The 21,225-nt window shown below is 47.0% G+C and overlaps 1 protein-coding gene across 5 annotated transcripts in view; it reads left to right on the top strand.

Moving 5' to 3' along the window:
• Positions 1-5,616: 5,616 nt before the first annotated feature.
• Positions 5,617-21,225, top strand: part of PPP1R12B (protein phosphatase 1 regulatory subunit 12B) — a 126,675-nt gene continuing 111,066 nt past the window's right edge. For 4 of the 5 annotated variants that reach the window (XM_075174401.1, XM_075174400.1, XM_075174404.1 and 1 more), the window contains exon 1: positions 5,617-5,994. In XM_075174401.1, coding sequence (XP_075030502.1) covers positions 5,707-5,994 — 288 coding nt within the window. In that variant the 5' untranslated portion in view covers positions 5,617-5,706. The remainder of the gene's footprint in view (positions 5,995-21,225) is intronic. The other variant, XR_012677399.1, reaches the window with a different exon arrangement.

Here is a 21,225-nt window from a genome sequence, read left to right as displayed (position 1 = left end):
TGTGTGCTCAGACCCCCCCAGCAGGACTCTGCAGTCCCAGTTTGCGTTTGGGCATTCCCTTGTGTGCTCGTCCCTGCCTGATTCTCAGCTTGCTGGGGTACAAACTCCCACTCTCCATCCCCCTGGGAAACATCCACCTGGATCCCGCCCCCACTGGCACTGCCCGTGGAAGCTGGCTGCAATGGGAGGGCAGGGAGGGGCGCGGGATACCCTCCCCAGTCCCCAGCAAACCCCACACAGGGACAGGAGCCAGGTGGCACTAGACAGAGAAAGGATCTTCCCTTTCTTAGGCATTTTTGGTGTGCTGGACGTTTCAAAGAAGATTCAGTCCATCAATGCTCATCACCTGCACTTGGAGGCCAGCTAAAGGCAGCTCCTTCCAGGAGCAGCTCCACAGGGAGCTCCGGGAGGGGAAGCCAGGAGAAGGGAACAGTTTTGCTGGTGTCTATAGTTGCTTCCCACCCTAAGCCTCTGCCCCGGGAGTCCCTGAGGCATCTGTGCTCCATAAGGATCTTCCAGCCCCTGTAGCAGGTGACGATGGAGAGAAGCTGGATGCTCCAGTGCTCCTAATCGCTGTGGCCATGGACAGGATTGTCAAGCCAGGCCAAGATGCAGTTAGCAAAAGCTCTACTTAATTTCTCTTGCCTGGGCTGGCCTTTTTCTACTCGAAAAATGTAAGTAGGATTAAAGAAAAAAGGCAGCTGGCGTGAAGAGGCTGTCTACTGCTCTCTGGGGCTCATGGGACCCTTCCCACTCACTCTCCTCTTCTGAGCCACAGCGGCTCGCCTAGGGCAGGCAGCCGGTTTGCCGGATGGCTGAGGAGCCTTGGCTGCTCCGGCTGCTGGGAGTGCATTGCTGAAATTGGAGGAAGGGAGGAGGGCTGGGAGGGCAGCAGCAGGGAGGTGCTTCCTTTGGACCTGGAAAACTTTGGCATTAGATTCGACAGTAATTTTGCCCTGAACTCCGGGTAAGAAATTCCTGGTCCTGAACCAAGGCCTGGAACACAGGAAGGGGGCGAGGATCACAAGGGGAATGTGCTGCTCACGTCCTGTGTGCAGGGAAGGCTTTTGTCGCAGAGGACCGAGATGCCTTCTGTCTTGCAAGTGGGAGAGGAGCGGTGCTGCCGTGCCGGGTGTGCACGACGTGCACGAATGGCCATCGCTTGCTGGGGGAGCCCAGCCCCTGACCAAGCACGGACAAGCAGAGCAGAGGTGACCTGAAGGACCCAGTCTTGCTGGGCGTGACCCATCCAACAGCTCGCAGCACAGCAGGTCACCTCATCAGTCGGGGGACATTAGGAACAAGTGGCATTAGGAACATATTAACCGGGCCTTCAGGGCCCCACTGAAGGGAGCGTGTGGGTCTTAGTTAACAGGGTACAGCTATAGTACTGAGCGGGGCATTACCAGTTGCCATGATGCACACTGTGAAGGGATGGTGACATGGCTGACATCACCCACTGCAGTTGGTCATGCTGGCCACCGAACTTCCACAGGGTTCCCCGAGGCCTTGTAGAGACTTAGAGACATACCCCAGAGCTGACGTCACCACAGCATGCAGGGATGAGCATCCTTTCCCCCGGAGGTTGGGAAACCTCTGCCAGATGACTCAGACGTCCAACACACGGTGCATGAGATGGTGCTGCAGATGCCAGCCTCCAGCAGACTTGGACAGACCTGCCCCCTCCAGCTGGCTTCCCACCGGTGTGAGGCAGGGGCTGTCAGGTTTTGGAGGCTCACATACCCCTATTTCTTTCCTCCAGAGGAGGTGGGGTGGGTGTATTAAAAGCTGGCCGTCAGCTTCAGAAAGGGTCCCTGCATCCCAAAATTCAGCGTGCACTGCTGCAAACTCCGGCTCTGGTCTTTGCTTTGGGGCTGTTTGCTCTGGAGGGGGCTGGAGGGGGAGACCAGGCTTGTGAAGACCCATCTGCAGTGAGTGCGGTCCAGGCCCGTCCCCTCCCCAGCACGGACAGCGGGATGCCTTGCCGTCTGACAGAGGGACACTCTCTACCCTTTCTGGGAGGGCAGAGTCCAAAGTTCGTCACATCTCACCTCCCAACGTCTTCCCCAACCAGCAGACGTGCCTCTCCCGGGCTGTGCACCACGGCTTTGGCTGTCCTTTCCCTTTCGCTTGCTGCAGCCTGCCCATCTACCCAACAGTATCCAGCAGACCCACGGGATGCAGGAGACCAGAAGTTTTCACTTCAGGGACTCCTCTGTTAGCGCAGGAACGGAGCTGGGCTGGTGCCGTGGGTCCCCACGCCATCTAGTGTTCCACCGGCAGCGGGACGTGGGAGTGGGAAAGGCTGTGAGACTCTCCACAGGTCTCCCAGCTTCCCACGCCAGGTCAGCGCGCAGTCTCTAACTGGGAATTTTACCCGCTCCAGTTTTATTTCCCAAAAGACTCAAGCACCTGCTTGGCTTCACAGAGCACCAAGGGTGCGGTTTAACCGCGCCAGGTCTCGCGTGGCTGCGTGCTTGGGAATGGTCACACCGGAGGATTAAGTCAAACAGTGTCCTGGGTCAGTGGATTGGGACCAGAGGGGCCGAAAGGAGTGACCAAAAACAATCAAGGCACCAAAAATGCTGTCAAGAGCTTGAAACAAACCCGGTAGTAGTCATAGGATAATGTCAGGGCAATCAAAACCTTCAGAGAGAGAGGAGTTCGGAAGCTGTCCAATTCCTGCATGGATCCACCACGGCTCTCACGGCTGGTGATGCAAGATTATTTTTCAGTGAACATAAAAGGACCAAGGAATTTTTTTTTTTTTTAAACTTCAGATAAACAGGCTTCTGGCAGACGTGAGTAAGAAGAACAAATCTAGACCATTCCAGAAAGTGATTTTATTTTATAAATAAAGCAGTTATTTGTAATAGAGCAGTTAAAGGAAATTCAGAGAGAGACTGAAAAGAAGGAAATTGGTACTTAAAGATATTAGCCACTGGGAGCACACAGACATGGTTTTTGCTCAGAGTCCGGGAGATGCATTGCCAAGCCATGCGTTCTCATGTTGATCATCCTGGAAGCAGACCTGGAATAATGAATTTTTATTCAGAAACTCCTTGCTGAAATAGGAGGAAGGCCAGAGCCAGACTGAATTTGAAGAAATAGATCATAGGAAAGCAGAGATGGGACTGTAGTCACACGCGCCAGGGATCCGGGGCATCTGAGATGATGGAAGGATGGCAAGAGGCTCGTAGTCACAGACAACAGTCTCCTCTTCCAGCCAAGTTTTTTTTTTGTCTGGAGATATATTCCGTTTTCAAGAGAAGTCAGATCTGGAATTCGGCTGACATCCTTCTGGCTGCGATTGCTACAGAGTGGAGGCAGTCTGCAGGAAGCACACGACAGCCGACGTTTCCAGGAAGGCACTGTGCTGACCCACCGGCGTGCAGAGGGAATCCCGCAGGCTGGGGACACATGCAAACCTGTGCACGTGCAAAGCAGCTCTGCATCCCAGAAGCAACGGTGCGTATGCCAGAAGTTTTGGGATCACTGTTTGTGTGATTGACAGCCAGTTCTCATGAGATGTGGCTCTGCAGGACTTCTCGGCATTCAGAAGTTTAGTCAGATGTCCAGGAATCCTAGACAAATGCAGAAAACTCTCCAAATATGCCCAGGTAAAATTCCTGTCAGGAAAATAAAAGGCGTGTTTTAAAAACATAAATGGCTGATAGTTTCGATCAGGCAGTTTTCGTAGGAGCGTGGGGTGGATTTGTCAGCTGTGGGGGGAAACGGGATGGCCTCCTGCCCCGTTACCACATTGCAGGTAGGGAAGGCGCTCACAAAACCATAAGCTGAACCGCTAACGTGGTTAGCGTGATGGTTAGTGTGATGAGTGCTCATCACTCTGTGCAAGAGCTAAGGCTCACGTCAGCCTGGCATGCAGCCAGAAGTAATTGAATTCTTGAAGCCATAGATACAAAGTTAAGGAGCTCCAGGTCTGGTCCAGCATGGACCCAGCATGCTCGTCATCATGAATAACCGATCCCGCTGGGAAGAATGCAATATAAAGCATGGGAAGGCGATAGCTGGTCATGCTGAACATGACCCCATCTCTTGCAGGCACCAGGAGCGTGTGCTGAGGGATCCCAGCCTCCAGCAACCCGCAGCCACAGGCCTTTCTCAACCAAGGACAGCGACTTTGTATTTATGACTCTTGATTGATTTACTGTCGTTAATTTGTCCTGTTGCTTTTAAACCCACCTGAACAGCTAGCATCCTTACTGCCCTGCTGTCAGGAGCTCCATACTAAACTGCGCGTTGTGTGAAGCCCTTTTCCTTGTTGCTTTTCTCTGAACCATTTCTATCCTAGAAATTCCTAACTCCAGTTTTGCGATTTTAGACTGCTAATGCACCATGAGCTGGCATTTCTATGAATATTTAATAGCACTTAATGTGGCTCCTAACTCTGTTCGTTAGAGTGGTTCCCAATAATTTGCATGCTGGGGATATCAGATACACTGCACTGTAGTTCCTGGGGTTTTCCCTGGAACTCTGTTGAAAACTGCTGTGGTTTTTTTAAGACTAATGAGCAAATGCCATCTGGTCTGGGGGATTTGTCACTGATCATTTAGCAGTGTGCTCGTTCTGCGATTCCTCTAACGAACAATTTGAGGCAAACCCTCTGTTTGGCAGCTTGATACTGCAAAATAACCTGAAGAAGAGGGGCAGCCCCTCCACTCAGAATGAAAACCGTGCTCAGCTGCCTGCCAGGGGAGACCTTCGCAAAGCAGAGCCAGGCAGGCACCGCAGGGTGCTGCGAGCGGGACACCAGCCACGAGAGGGGGCTCAGAGAAGGCGCAACGAAGCCAACCCAAACATCTCCTCCGAAAACGTTCACGGTTTGGTTTGGCTACAGCAGGGAGAGCTGGAAGGGAGAAGCCTGCGGGCCTACAGTCATCGCCCTCGACCGCGGGCCGGTACACGGGCGCCTGCCCGGAGGACAGAGACCCGCTGGGCCCGGCGGCTGCGGCGACGGTGTCGCTGCGTCCCGGTAGAGCTCTGCTCCTCGCCCCGCAGCTCCCCGAGCTGGTGCCGGCTGAACACCGCTCGCCTTCGCCTGGGGACGGCCAGGCTCTGGGGTTAACTACGGGAAAAACTGGAAACCGCCCCCCTGGAAGCTCGGCATCCTCCCGGCCGCCTGGCGGGCGACTGCCCGGGCGGGAGGGGCAGCTGGACCGCCAGATCGGTCCGGTTTCCCTGACAGACGGCGCTCTTTTCCGTGCCAGCCATTTCTCCTCACCCTCCCCTGGCCCCCCAGCCGCCTCGTCCCCACACGGGCACCGCGGGCTGCCCTGGCCCGCCGACGGGGGCACGGCCGGGCGCGGCTCCCCAGGCCGCACACGGCAGCCCCGATGGGTAGGCGGGATGCCGGGCCCGGGCGCCGCCGGCGGAGGCGGGCAGGGCGCTGCGATGGCGGCCGGGCGGGAAGGGAGGCGGGGCCGCCCCCTCGCGGGGGCCGCTGGGAGCTGTAGTCCGGGTCGCGCCCAGGTGCGGCGGCGCGCGGGGGCCGCCGGGAGCTGTGTCCGCGCCGCGGGCAGGTGCGGCGCCGCCCGCGGGAACTACATGTCCCGGGATGCCGCGGGGCGCGGGCGGCGCGGGCGCGGCGGCGGCGGGGGCGTAGCGAAGATGGCGGCGGGGGCGCTGCGCCCCGCTCCCGGCTGAGGTGCGGCGCGCTCCCTGCGCCTCAGTGCGGCGGCGGCGATGTCGGAGCCGGAGCACCTGGGCGGGAAGCGGGCCGAGTCGGCGCGGCTGCGGCGGGCCGAGCAGCTGCGGCGCTGGAAGGGCTCTCTGACGGAGCAGGAGCCGGTGGCGGCGGGGGGCGGCCGGGGCCGGCATCGCGGCGCCGGGGGGTCCCGCGTCCGCTTCGAGGAGGGCGCCGTCTTCCTGGCCGCCTGCTCCAGCGGGGACACCGAGGAGGTGAAGCGCCTGCTGGGCCGCGGCGCCCGCATCAACACCACCAACGTGGACGGGCTGACAGCCCTGCACCAGGTACCGGGAGCCCGGGCTCGGGGGGGAGCTGGGCCCGGGGGGCCGGCCCGGCGGTCCCTTCCCTTCGCCTGCCGCCGAGCCAGGCTTCCCCCGGGCCCCGCACCGAGGCGCCCGCAGCCGGGAGGGGGACCGGGGTTGTGGGTTGCTCAGCCCTCGGGTCCTCAGCCCCGGAGCGGGGGGGGGACGAGGATTTCAGACGCTTCCCCCGCTGCTGGCAGCGGGGGAGGGCAGAGCCGTACCTGCAGCACCAGTACTGGGTTGTTTATAAACAAAGCGATGACAGAAAGCTTTGATCTGAGCCTCATCCTGCATATTTAGCGTGTGTCTGAAGCAGAGACCTAGTTTGGAGGGGAGCGCGGTAGCATATTCCAGTCGAGCAGCTTGATGTACCGAGTTCTCACAGGGATATTAAGTAGCTTAATTAGCAAAATAAAGCGTTGGGCTGGCAGAGCTGCGAGCCTGGCTAGGTGGCCAATCTATTAATTTTTGGAAAACTTCTGGCTTTGTGCTTGGGGTCTGCTGAAATAGCAGCAGTACAAGGAAAATTTCCCATGGGGGATGCAGTTTTTGCAAGGTCGCAAATGTCTCGTCAGCTTCTGTGTTTGTGTTCTATCAGAGTTGCCTTGAAACTCCCCAAACTGCTCTTTGGCAACCTTTGCATAGACCAGAGAGTGCCCGCATCTCAGATAAGCGACGTATATTCTATTAATATTCATCCAAATGTGCTGAAGATCATACAGAAGTGGTTGCAGAAGTTAGCTTCGGAGTGGTAAAGCCTTGCCTGTCTAGAAACATGTGCTGTGTTTCATCTGTAGCTTTTGCTGTCGTTGTGTAAATGAACAGGAATGTAAGGGAGCATGTGAAATTGCTACCCTTTAATATTGGGAAACCTGTTGCTATCTAAGACTGATTCAGAATTTAGCAGGGCATGTGAAATCAGCGTCCCAGATTGTTGCATCTGGTCAGTGAAACGAATCTGATTTGAATCCGGGCCAGCCTCAGGAAGAAAATTTTCTTAGCTCAAGATCTCGTAGATTAAGCATGTAGTGTAGCGATGGGACCGGGAAAAGAAGCACAGTCCAGGAATAACATCTGGAAATAATGTGTTTGTAGAGAATAATGCTTTAATAGCACAAATAGCAGGACAGTAATTGAGTTGATTAGGTTTTATTCTTTGCTAGGCTGGTATTATTGAACTGAAGCATTTGGGACATTTAAAAGCTCAGTTCACAAGCTTGCTTGCTCGTGGCTGTCAGTGAACAAGGGGCAGTGATATTTATTCATTTTGTTCTGGAGTTCCAAAAATAAGTTATGAAGCAAAGAGCATAGGAGCTTACCGACTGTCAGGCTGAATAAGACTTCAGTTGGCAAAGCAGTGAACTTTATAATGGCTCAGCTTTTTTTTTTTTTTTTGGTATAGCAATAGCAAATAAATTACGCTGCTTAAGTAATCGCCGATACAGCATGTATACATTTATTATCAGATAAATAAGTAATTGTATAGGCACTAGTAAGAGCCAGTTACTGAAGAGCTGGTTATTGAAAGCCTTTCGACCAGCAAGAAGGCTGCATCTAAGGTAGACAGAAGTATGGTAGAGTTGGGATGACTTCATGAGGGTTTTCTGGCCAGGATTGATTATGATCTCTTCAGAAGTATCCGGGTGTCTTGCTGATGTACGTAATGTGACGCTTGGCCAAAAGTGTATCATGAAGTGCATTAGACTCATCAGACAATGGGCGATTATCTCTGCAAGGTCAAACTTCTTGAATATGTGACAAGCCATATATTGACAAGCAGGCTGCAAATATAATTCTGTATACGTAAAGAATTGTGTCTTAGGAGCTAAGTATCGGGTAGCATATTGAACAGTAACACCTAGGGCTTGATACTTGGAAGAGCTTTTAGGTGAGTGAGTAGTCAAGCAGATGCTAGCTGTACAAGCAAGTCTCTCACATGAAGTGTTTCTTCAGAAACTTTACAGGAAGGGAGGTTGACCTTACTTTGAATTTAATAAAAGCTTTGTTCCAATGTCCCATTGGTGTAATAACATTTTCTCATCTGCATGTCTCAGACAACACCGAAGAGTGCTGAGATGTTCTTGCACACCCAAATGGAACAAACACTGATTTGTTAGAGGTTTTGTTGTACATGTGTATCTCGAGTCTATAAATCTGCATCAGATGAAAATGTTTATTATCGTGGTTGAGGAGGTTGTTATGAGTTCCTTATCACTGAATGTGTCCAAAATATGTTTGTTTTCTTATTACTTGGGGAATGATATGTCTAACAGCTGAGGTCCAGTTAGGTTGAGCGTCCTCAGAGTGCTGGTTGACAAATGAAATGAATGTAGTACATGTGAGGATTTTTTTAATAACTTCTTTTAGTATTAGAAATATAACGTTATGAGATACAGGGCAGATGGTAGCGACCGTCTGCTCTCATTTAATACTTGCAAAACCAAACTGCCATGCAGTAAGGAAGGAGATCCTACACATTGAAAAGGGTTTGCTTTGTTGAAGGAAAGATTGGGTAAATTATTTTTTTTTGTTGTTAAATAACTTAAGTGAGACTTGCTCTGTACAAGTAAATGTCTTTTGAGGTAATGGAAGGGTTAACAAAGTCAATTTACTTAATTTGCCAGAGTCAGCATCTGCTTCTACAAAACCTAAGACCAATCTTACAAATTGGGTTAGTTTGTTTGAAATGCACAGTGGCCCCAAATGTTGCGTAGCGTTCAACAAAGGTAAAATTACACTTTCTCTGGTATCTGGGCCACTATGACTAAGAACCATTGTGTACTTGCTGGGTGAGAAGCTATCTTTGCTATTTATAGCTCTGAAGCTGTACTTTGAAAAAATAACTTTTTAAATTACAAGTGGTGTTTCTGGGCCTCTAGCTTGCGTCGTCTTCCTCTTTGGAGGCATCAGGTGCAGCATAAACCTACACCGTAGGCCAGTGCCTGTTATCGTTATTGTGGCTTCAGTTATATGTGTATCTTTATCTCAGTGCTTGCAAAATGCTTCTGGATGAACATCAATCCCATATTTTCAGTGACTAACTTAATTAATTGACTATAGTATATTCTTGGCAATGGTTTTGTGTCTAATGCAGAATGGAAAGGGAGATATTAGCTAAATGTGAGTGAACATTTAGAAATCATTGAGAAAACCGCTACCAGTAGGTGAAACAAACTATTGGTCGCAGTTGAACTTGTTTCGTGTTTGCAGATGGTGGGAAGTGGGCATGAAATGCTTTCTCTTCCCCCTGAGTGACAGATGGAACCGAAGAGTAAACTTTTATGAAAATTGGGTCTTAAGGGAAAAAAATCTGATGCTTCTAGTTAGGAAGGCATCTCCAAATGTAATAGGCAATGCTTGTTTGTCTTTAAGGACTGGTTCACAGGATGACAAGAGAAAAGATTGTTTATCCTTTGGCTGCCCTTTGATGATTTACCCGCTGTTTCTCTTTTGCCTGTTCCACGGAGAAGTGAGTTGCTCATGAAATAACTCCCGAGTTTCTGTCATTTACAGTACTCTTAAAGTAGCTTGGCACTTGCTCTTGACTTATTTTCAGGTGCTGGGCACCTGTGGTTATTCAGAAGCCACTTCATGAAAAGTCAGGTGCTTTGCGCAGTGATTCTGGGCTAAATAGCGGAGGCTGTAACCTCTCTGGCAGTCCCAGTTCAAGTTGCTCCTGCTTCGGAGCCAGAGCTGTAAAACTGCAGGCATGTCTGGTTGCTCTTCAGAGCTTTATAAAGCGGCATCCATGTCAGAGTAAGGCTGGTCAATTTTTGGTTGCTGCTTAGCAAATTTGGGCCTTTACTCATTTCCAAATGTTGTGTGCAGTCCTAGCAAAGCAGAAGGCAGCAGAATTTTTGGACAGTCCAAAAACAGCCAGGGGTAGCACGTTACAGACCACCCTTCCTAATCACAGCAGTCTGGAGGCTATTGGAAGCATCATGGAGGTGCTAACACCGGAACAAAATCCGGGTGACTGAGGGGAAGGAAGAGAGGATTCCTATGTGGTTTTTCTAGCTAGGACATCGCTGCTAGAGAGCATGGAGCAAAGGGTTGGAACTGCACTAGTGGCTGAAGCAGCCGGGGTTTGTTTTACAGGATAACTGAGGTAGATCCAACAGTCATTACCCACACAGAGTGCTCATACGGCAACAGCTTCTAGGAGAAGTTAATCACCAAAAAGTAAAAGCTAGCTTGTGCCTTGAAATGCGGGGATATAACACAACGTACAGTGGCGTGAAAACTCTTGAAGGAAGTACTCAGGTACTACATATGCATATGTTTGGGGCATCACAGCTGTACTTTAAGGTAGTTTAGCTTCTGAGCTTTTAATCAGTGATGATAGTGTCATACATCAGGCTACGTTTTTTAAGATTGGGTGGCTGTATTGCCTAAAAATACTTTAATCCTAGGAAGAGAAGGTTATCTAGGGAGAGTCATACCTTTTCCACTGCACTCTGCAAAGTTTCTTTCCGAAGGTATGCTTCTGCCAATGAAAATAGAAATTGCAAGATGTTTGTACTGTATTTAATGCTGCTCATCAAACTGAAATATGACACTGTCAAAAATAGGGTTTGTCACTGGGGTAATTGAAATACTTTTGTTTGGATTTCACTTATAAATGGGAGTACAATAGCATGTACTCTCAATAAAGTGAGAAAGCTTGGAAGCTACCTACAATACACCAGGAATTTATCAGACAAAGCTAGTTAAAATCTGAAGTGCTCTTTTACCAACCTAATGCTTTTATTTTCTTGCTTTTGGCTTACTCAGTCCCGTTTTTGGCTTGATGTTTTGTCGCTGTGGGTTGGTTCAATTGTCTGTCACTTGCATCTCTATTTCAAAACAATCTCCTAAGTGGGCAGAGTTAACTCTAGACTAAACAAACTAACCTTGAACCAAAATGAGTTAGAGCCTTGGAGCCTTGCAGCAGTGGGAGGAAGTCTTCCTTTGTTTTGGTTAGGGCAGTTTCTCAACTGGTTAGCGAGGCTTCTGGAAACTGAAGCCAACCACAGCATTCACTCAGCTACTGGATGCTGGGAGGAAACTTACTCTGTTTTAGTAAGTAGATGGATATTTGTGATGGGAAATGTGCATCTTCATTGTTTCCTTCCTCAGCCTCTGTTTATCCTATGTAGTGATGAGTCAAGCTCTGTTGCTCCCCATAAACAGTGAGCAAGTGAGCTGATGGGATTTTCAGCTACAACTTCCTTTATGGCAGCAGCTAGAAGTGATGACCCTGGTCCCTTAGTGCTGTCCTGTGTTCTCATGTCTAGAGCAGTGCTGCTGGGTGGTCCAGAGCTCTGGCCCCATGTGGAAATCTCCTTTGGGAAGCGAAGGTATTTTAGGGAAAGCTTGTTATACTTAATATATGCTGAAAGCTTTCTGACTTTTGCAAATAAAATTCTTGAACCTGCATTAGAGATGGAGACAAGTCTTTAATGCTGCATACTTGTCTGAATCAATATTGTTTGGTAAGATTGAAAGCCAGCTCAGCAAAAAATGCAGGAATGAGCAATGAATGCAGTGCCTGGAGTGCTCGCTGTTCCAGAGCGGTGTCTTGCAGCTCCTGTTGGCATGGCTGAAACCTGCTGAAACATTAAAGGCAACATTTATGTGCAGAACTCTCTCAGCTGTAACCTAGATGAAACTACCATCATCCTGGTATTATTTTTGCAATTTATAATGCCTCTTGCTTATTTTAACGGTGAGTCTTAGGGGCTGGGAGCTGCTTCTATTGCAAACAGGTTTAGAGACATAGAATTCAGATCAGGAACTGTGGGGCTTGTGAGACATCTTAACTGCTGTGTGTCGTAATATACCGAGATAATAACTGACTAATATTAAAATATAAGACTTTTGAGTTGGTATGCTAGCTCTCAATTGAGGATTATTATATACCATAAGTCAAAAAGGCCTGTCAGACTGTGCATATTAAAGTAATCTTTTTAAGAAGGTTGGGATAGGGGAATATGTGAGTGGTTGTATAAATTGAGATTTTTTGCTTTCTAACTTTTGAATACAAATGAGGGCAGGGGGAGCATTAAATACTCTGAAACCTCTGCTCTGCTTTTTGAAAAATTGTGTTTCTGCACAGGGCTCGGATAAAAAAATGAAGAAAAGAGAAACCCAGACCCTTTCAGGGGAATAGCAGCCCCCAGCCTCCAGTTGCAAGCTCTCCAAATGAGTGAACTGTTTGACCTACTGATAATGGTATGGCCCCAGCACGGTGAAGGTGCCCAGTATAAATCCTGGGATCTGAGTCTGCAGTTTATTTTCAGCTGTCCTTCTGAAGGGAGGTGCAACAGCTGTCCCTGCAATCTCCTTTATTGGGCTGCAGCAAACTGATCTGCGCAGGGATGAAAGGTGCAGCTCGCAGGAGGAGGTGTTCAGTATGCCTTAGCAGGAAAATTTCAGTTTATAAGAATTTTGAGGGAACGATTTGGTGGGGATTTAGGCACCTATTTTTATGGGGCTCACTTCAGCATGAATGGATTTAAGAACAACTTCATGGTGAGTATAGTCCATACAGGCCTGTGCAGAGAAATATTTCAAGCTGCTGTCAACTTCTTGAAAATGGAGGGCGATGTGATCTGCCCGCGCTGCTGGAGCTTTTCAGAGCATGACTGCGTGATGGAGCTCCAACCTGCACAGCTTAGAGGTGCCAAATTTTATTTCCGCCCTCCACTCCGGAGATGCATCTCTTACTGTGGTGAAACAGGACCATTCTTAAATACTTAATTCTTAAAACATGTTTTTCAGAGGCAATTTGGTTTTCTAGATTCCCAGGCTAGTGAGAATGATATCCCGCACTGCTGACAGCCGAATCCCGAGAGTCAGGCCTCTCTTTCCTCATCAAGCTGTTGACAATCTTGAACGTCAAAATTCTTGATTCTGTCAGCCACGCAATTTCTCATGACAGCTTTCATTCATCATAATTACAATGTACAGTACTTACAAATGACTAGTATTTTAGAAAATACATCTACGTGTACTCTTGTTAAATATTTTCAAGTTAAACCAATTTTTCAAAGATCAGTCTCCTTCCAGCTTTAAGCTCTCAGCTTAAATATAGTCTTTGCTGATCCGCAAACAGCTGAAAATAACTGAAAAGTCACTCTTTAAGAGTAAATTTTTTTAATGCTGTATTTTCTTAGTAGCTTGTTTCCTGTAGCTGAAAAAAATGGAACAGTCTTAACTAGTAAGAGTCTCACTAGAAATGTTTCCATAATACAATAAGCTGACCTTGCAGAGGGACACAAGCAGTTTCAGCAGTGCTTTTCCAGCATTCAGCCTTGCTCATAAATCTTTGTGAAATGTACAGAATGCAGAATGACCACCTGCCATTAGCCTTTTATGTGTCACTGCCTTTTCAGGATAAAACTAAACCCGGCCCCTCTCTGGTACTCTGAGCCGGAGCATTGATTTGCCACAGTGATTGCTCACCGTCCATTTCTGCAGTCTGTCTGAAGCCACCTCCTATTTATAATTTGCCATTCCTCGCTGTCTTAGACAGTTAATGCAATTTCATTACAAAGCTTTATGCTTTTTTACATCTGAAATCATGCGATAGCAACAACTCGTAGTATCAGGCCTTGTCTAAACATAACTGCTGGTTTAGCAGAGGTGACTCTAACAGTGATTTAGTGAACTGATGCAACTTTGTGTGTGGGCTCTGCTGGCCTAACCTGGCTTACGTCTGTTTAGTTTGGACTTGTAAATATAATACCATAACCCAAACGGATGTAAACCAGCTTGAAGCTAGTAGGGACCGCACACGGAGCTGCACCGAATTAACCATACTGTTTTTGCGCTTGAATTGATGCATCCTGAATTACTGCTGCAGTGGTTTCATTCTGAAGTCAAAGGGTGAAGCAGGGTTTCTCTTACCCTTCCAGGATTTGAATTCATTGTCAGCTTTACCCAAAACGATTACTAATTATGGATTGATATTGAGTGACAACTTGATACTTCATGCAAGACATGTTAATAGGGATTTCTCCCTCGGAAAATTGCTGGGGCAGGTGAACTCTGACCCAGCAGGCTGTGAGTAATGGGGCTTGCTTTGATTGTTTTGGTATAGCCAGGACACTGCTCTGAGTTACATCATTAACAGTCACCCTGCCCTCTGCCAACAGAAATCATCAGAATATTTACCTTAAATACTATTGTGGTTTTGGAGGATGAAATGTTCTAAATTTTTATCTAACAAGCCATTTTTCTACCCCACTTGCTCTCTGGTTTCTGGAAGCAAGATGACATGCTCTCCAGTGTAGACAGGTTTGGTGGTTTTGTGGATAACAACCAAATCTGAGGTCACTGCTTGCATTAGCACAGCCTACACCTGTCCAGGAAGAGGTGCATCTCCTCAGCCCAGGTAGGAGTTTAACTGCACCCGTGACAATCATACAAACACTACAGACTTGCCAAGTGTCTGATTTAATTTTTTTTAAATGATGTGATCATGCCAGCAGAAGTTCCTATGCTAGCAAAGCGCACATGCCCTTGCTTGAGTCTTCTAGTGAACATCGCAAGTGATTGTACTGTTGGTATGATCTACACGTTGCATTAACATAAGCATTTCAGTTACCAAAAATGATTACACTGGCAAAGATGCTTTCAAAGCAACTTGATGGCACAAAATGCTACGTTCTAGCCTATTACCACAACATCTTCCTTTTTTGATGCAAGAGGTGGTTTTTAAGCAGTCTACAGCAAGTATTTCAAGCAGAATTTTGAATACTGAGCTGAAATAGCTTTCTCTGGAGAAGGTTAGAAAGTGCTGCTGACTTGCTTCTGAAGGAGGTAGAATCTAGGTTAAACCTTCAAAGCTGGTTTCATCAATTGATGCTGGCTTTCAGTTCTTGTCTTGCTTCTGCTTCTTCACTATGTTCTTGCGAAGCCGACTGAGCTACACCGTGTTCCAGCCAGCTCAACTTACTGCGTGCTGATATTCTCATCAGTCTTGTTAGCCTTTAGGGGAATCTGTGTACCATGCGCAAGCTTTGAAAGGTAGAAGTTGTGTTCAAAATTACTGTTTCAAAGACTTCTGAGAAGCAGAAAGTCAATATTGTGTGTCAGAGTCTGTTCCAGACAGTTATATTGATAGTCCATAAAAGCAGTTATCTTGACTGCCTCTCGTTTGTCTGCTCTGCCTCCCTGAGAACTTGGCAGGTCTTTTTCTACAGAGTTGCTTTACAGCCAGTTGCCCCAGTCTGTGTTGTTGCAAGGAGTTACACTGTCCCAGGGGCAGGACTTTCCGTTTGCCTTGGTTGACCTTCAGAAGCTCTCTGTCAGGCCACTTCTCCAGCCTGTGAAGGTCCCTCTGAGAAGGATCTCCTGCCCCAGCCACGCCAACCAGTTTGATATCATCTGCAAACTTGTTGAGAGTGCTCTCTGTCCCATAATTGATGTTAATCAAGTTTGTTAATAAAGATATTGAATTGTATTGGCCCAGTATCAGCCCTGAGGGATGCCACTGGTAATCAGCTGCCAGCTGGACTTTGTACGGCTGATCACCTTTTGAGCCTGATATTCTAGACAATTTTCCATCGCCTTATCGTCTGCTTCTGTAGTCCAGCTCTCGCCAATCTGCCTATTAAGAATACTATCGGAGATGGTGTCAAAGGTGCACCACACGCGCTCTCCCATCATCCACCCAGCCAGCTTGTCATTGTGGAGGGCAATCAAGTTAGGCAAGATTTGCCACTGGTAAATCCGTGCTGGCTGTTCCCAGTCACCACCACCTCCTGTATGCGACTGGAAATAGCTTTCAGGAAGATTTACTGCACAGCCCTTCCAGGGACTAATGTGGGACTGACAGGCCCATAGTTCCCTGGATCCTTCTTGTGTGATGGGTAGTGTTTGCATCTCATCAGGAACCTGCCTTTGTCACCATGAACTTTGAAAGATGACAATGACTTTGCAGTGACATCAGCCAGCTCTCTCCTCGGCCGTGTCTGCATCCCGCCTTGTCCCAAAAGTGATCCATGGCCATTCCTTCCTCTTTATTCCCTGGGTTGGGGCTCTGGTGCTGCACAATGTAGCTAGCAGGACCAATCTGCTTTTCCTGGGAATGGTCTTTCATCCGCTCTTTCTAGCATGTGTGCCCATCTCGTCGTACCAGACTTCTCAGCTGCAGCGTTTCTGTACTATGCACTGCGTGGAACTTCAGTCTTACTTACCTGTAGCTCTTTGTAGCGACTGCCAGACACTCGTGTGCACAGCAAACTAAACATTTCTAGGGTGTTTTCCTGATTTCCTTATCTCCCTGATTTTTTTTTTTTCCTTCTAAAAAATTAAAGTTTTAAGGTGAGGTCCCTGCCAGGAAGGCAATAGGAGGGGTTCTCTCTAGTTGACTCATCTCTTCTTCAGAGTTCAGTCGTGCAGGAACACGGCTGAGCAATTGCTAGTGAGCAATTGCTAGTGAGCAATTGCTATCGTCTCATACCTGCGATGCCTTCCCCGCTTTTTGGTGCAAACTTGCACAATGACTTAACCAATGATTCAGAACTGCTTATCTGTCAGCACCAGTTCAGTTTTAAGGCAAGTCGTGACCTCTTTTCTTCAGGAGTAGACACGCAATAAGAAGTACTGCCAGGTAATATCTCCCAAGGGAGACGACGATTGTGGATTCCTGTTTCTTACTAGCCCTTTGGTAGATGCTTCTTAACCGTCTTGCAGTACAGACATCAGTGGCTCCTAAGGCTAGGGGCATTCTCTTATCTTTCTTGGCTACCTTAATTTTATTAATGGGCTTAGCAATTGTCTTCCAGTCGCTGAAGAATGCTCCTTGCTGCTCCCCTGTGCAGAATGGCTGACACTGTAGGAAATGCTAGAAAGCAAGCTGAACTGTCATTTTTGGCTTGCGAGTCCACTTCAGTGGAGCCCTTTTTACTTTGAGTCCAGCTACCAATTTAATCACTGCTGCACTTCGAATATTAACTGTTGCTCAGTGCCATCTGAGTATGGAAAGAGGGTGCAGGAGGCACTAGGGTACGGATTAGGTTCTGTGGAGGGGGATGAGTAGCTGTAGCTGTTGCAGCCAGCCCATGGGTGATGGCTGCTTGGTCCCTGTGGATCAACTGCAAGAGTGAGCAGCCATACCCAGCAGAGCTTAGCTCATGTCCTTGCAAAAAGCATCTCTTAGGGTCCAGCTTTGCTTAACCTTGGCACCCACGCAGACTTGTGAAGAATCGGACAGGGCTGTTTGGCCCCGTATGCCCGGCTTGTGCCCAGCAGACGGATATGGTACCCCGGGGAGCCGGGTTTAAGACGTAGCTTTGAGTGCCAAACCTTGGTGCAGGCAAAGTACTGCTCCTGCCAGCAAGTGAGGAAACCTGGCTGGTAGGTAGGACTAAGCAGCTCCCGTAATTGGTAAGCCAGCCCTTCTGCAAGCAGGGCAGCGAGGGGAGAGCGAGTTTTGGCAGCTTAAGTCCCTCCCTTGGACCAAGCTGAATAGCTTCTGGCTAGGAGAAGGGACCGGTGAGGAAAATAACACTGTTTGACAACTTATGCAAACTTCTGCATATTGTATCTATGGAACAGGGGGACTTTGAATAAAGAAAATTGAAAGGTCATGATTTAGGAGAATTTAAATCCTAATTATTTCAAATTGAAAGAACGATACATTGTTCCTTGTGACGTATCATCTTTTGCATGGAGTGGCCTGCATGCTTTCTCCTCTCTATCATAAATCACTGTAATAGATATTCAGGGAACACACAGTATTGGTTTTTTTCTGGGGAGTCTTAGATACAGCTCAAGTAAATAGTTTCGAATGACAGATCTGTCCCGGTTTTGCCATTGTGTGCCGAACAGTTCTGTGTTGCTTCTCAGTGATACTCTGTCTGCATGCCTTCAGTCTCTCCTGTCAAAGATCTCTTAAAATAAAAAATACAAATTCAGCTTTCTGAGCTTTACCAAGCTGCAGTAGTGACAGAAGGGGTTCCAGAACTGCTCAGACAACTGAAAAGTGTTGGGTCTCAGCACCAGCTAGTATTTGTTCAGGAGGAACAAATGTTGTGTCTAACATACCACTTAAAACCAACTACCAGAGAACCATCCCTGCAGCAGGACCATGTCAGTGGGAAGTGACAGTTCTCCGTGCGGTGCTAGCTTCCAAAAAGGATTCCAAGAAGAACTTGGGAAATGATGAATGCAAAGGACTCAACAAGCATGTGAGGAGGAGAAATCTGGCTGAGGTGGTATGTTTGGATTTCCAAAACGCTTTTGACAAGGTCTCTCTATGGAAGGCCTAAGAAACAAAGCTGTTGTGAAATAAAAAGAGATCTTATCATTGATTAATTACTGTCTGAAAGAGATAAAACGAAGGCTAGGTATAAAAGATCAGTTTACAGGAGGAAGGGGAGTTATCCTGTGCATCTCCCCTGGAGTCTGTGCTGCTCTGCACACCCATATGTGAAATGGGAAAGGGAATAACGAGTGAGGTAACCGTTTGTTGATGGTGCTGCATGTTCAGGATAATAAAATGAGAGCTGGCAGTGAAGGGTTTCACAATACTGGCTAATTTGCTGATAAAATGGCTGGCAAAATTTGGTCAGTAAATAGGAAGTAATGTTTATGGGGAAACAGTGGATTCTAATCCAGCTGGTACCGGCTGGAAAAGGTTTTCTGGGGATTTAATGTGATAGCATGGAAATACTGCAGTGGGGAAAAAGCAAATCAAACATTAGGAATTATTAAGAAAGGAATAAATAAAGTAGAAGTCATAAAGCCAGTATAAGTTCATGTTGTGCCCATCTGTAGATTAGTTTGTGTAGTCCTCTTTCTACCATCTCAAAAAAATGTAGTCAATAGAAAGATACGGGAAATAACAGCAAGGTGATCAAAGTCATGGAGCAATTTCTAAACAAGGAAAGATCGAAACTGTCTACGATTCTTTTTAACTGGTGGAAAGCCACAAACACAGATATGATAGAGGTATCCAAAATTATACGTAAAATGTGATTAGGAATCTCTGGTTTTTCCCGCAAGGAAGAATTAAAGGACATCAGAATTTTAAAACAAGTATTTTTTTCATCCAGCATAAAATTCAGCTGTGGAACTAATTGCTTTAGGACATAGTTCACGCCAAAAGCTTAGACATGTTCAGAAACTGAACTGATGGGTATAAATTCTAACTCTGTAAGTTAAGCTACCGATTGCCAGGCTCTAGGATGGTGTGGCAGGAAGATTCCCTCTATGATACAATGAATAATTAAAAAGGCGTTATTTATTACAGATTAGAGTCAAGAAGAGAAATAAGAAAGGAGAGAATTAATAAGGCCAAATACCTTCTCAAATGTTAAAACAACAGTTTTAAAATTAAAACCCAGTGATTTTTAGAAGGCTAAGTAATACTATATTGCATAAATGGTGGGCAATTATGCTGTATATTTAACAGGCAATTTTATTTGATGTTTGGGTAACTGGCTGCAATGACTGTTAGTGTCCTCTAACCTGGAAGAAAGAATATGTATATGCACGGGATATCACCTTGCTAATCCACGAGTTTTTGAGCCTTTTTCTATTCCTGGCTTGCAGTAGCCTGAACTGATGTATCTGACTGAACAAAGTATCTAGGTATTCTTGCAAAGGATGGATTTCATCTTTACTTCGCAGTTTGCACTAGCTTTTCTTTTCTTTCTTGGATGACTGACAAACAGAATTTGACCTTCGCAGCCCTAAATGGTTTGTCTTTTAAAGTGATATCACTCGAGTTATTCTGAACAAGCATTCCCTCCGCTGAAAAAGATAAGTGGTAAATTTGTCTGTCTCTTGATGGGAGACTTCAGGACCGTGCCAACCTGTATGCCAGCAGAGCCAAGGTTTAAGCTTCAGAGCATATTGCATGAGTTATTTTTGATCCTTTATTAATAGCTGCTATAGAAGGAGCCCTATGCTTGAGGCCAAATATTATCTTATAGCTATTTCGAGTATTGGCTTGTCTTCAGTCTACAACTCAGTCAGCCCACAAAATCCATTCTTTTCCATTTAGTTTAGGTGCTGTTCATCTTTAAGAAACTTGTTCAACGTTGCAGAAAGTGAACAAGGAACAAAGAATTGATTGTAGTCATTGGGAGGAAATCCATGTGCTGACATTATGCCCAGCTTCCTGCAAATTGTGCTAGTGACTTAAAAATTCAAGCCCCGTCCAAAACAAGAACTGCTGCATTAGTGAAAATAAGACATTTTAATGTAATCTGATTCCAGGCTTATCTTTTAAAATACAGTGTGATGATGACGAAACCCTCAGAGTCTTGGAGATTTGGGGATACCTGTTGTTGACAAAGCTACCGGCTCTTTTTTTTTTTTTTTTTTTTTAATTTGTTGCTATGGCCTGGTCCCAGTTACTCTAACCACTCACCCCTTCTCCAGTCTATCTAAGCTGCTTTCCTAATCCTTTTAGCTTCTTTGAGCAGTGCTTTGATAGTTCTCCTTCTGTTGTACGATGCTGAAAGCTGCATCTCTTCCTCTGCCATTTGTTCGGCTTTTTGTCATTTGCTCTTTCTCAGACCAGTCTGTGCTGTCTCCGTGGTGAGGGCACTCTGCTGCAACTGTAGAGTTACAGATGTGTGGCTGGAAGAGATCACAGAAGACCTTCTGGTCCAATCCCCTGCACTAAGGCACGACCAGGTTTATCAGAGCTTTTTCCAAAAGGCAGTTAACTAATCCATTCCTAAACATCTTCACGAAGAGCTCATCTGCACCTCCCCTGGAAGCCTGCTCCAGCGCCTGGCAAGCTGGGCGGTTAGGAAGCATTTCTCAGTGTTTGACCCAATTCCGCTTTCTTCCAAATGAAACTGATTTCCCTTTCATAACAGCCTACCCACTACTCTGTTCTCCTCAAACTTTTTTTTTCTTTTACCTAGATACAGTAAAGTTGGTTTTATTTAACCTTTCCACTAGTTGATGTCTTCTAAACTTGCAGTGAGCCTTGTTGTTCTCCACCGGGCTTCTGAGGAGTATGTTGCTTTCAAATTGAATGCGATACTTAAGTGGAGATCTCTCCAGCCCAAGAATAATTTTCTTGAGGACCTTACTAAGAGCAGTTGACTGTAATGTATTCCAGAATGAGATTTGCTTTCTTCTTCAGCAGCACCCCACTGAGTCATTCAGCCAAGCCTTAATTACCCAGTGGGGATGGAGATGAGGGGATGGTAAAGCAAAATTAGAAGTAATGGTATAAATCATTAATGCTATAACAATATA

The sequence above is a fragment of the Calonectris borealis genome, chromosome 26 (assembly GCF_964195595.1).
Source record: "Calonectris borealis chromosome 26, bCalBor7.hap1.2, whole genome shotgun sequence".
In the NCBI taxonomy this organism is placed as follows: Eukaryota; Metazoa; Chordata; class Aves; order Procellariiformes; family Procellariidae; genus Calonectris; species Calonectris borealis.
Note: the sequence above shows the minus strand (reverse complement) of the source record. Positions and strands in the feature narration are given on the sequence as shown.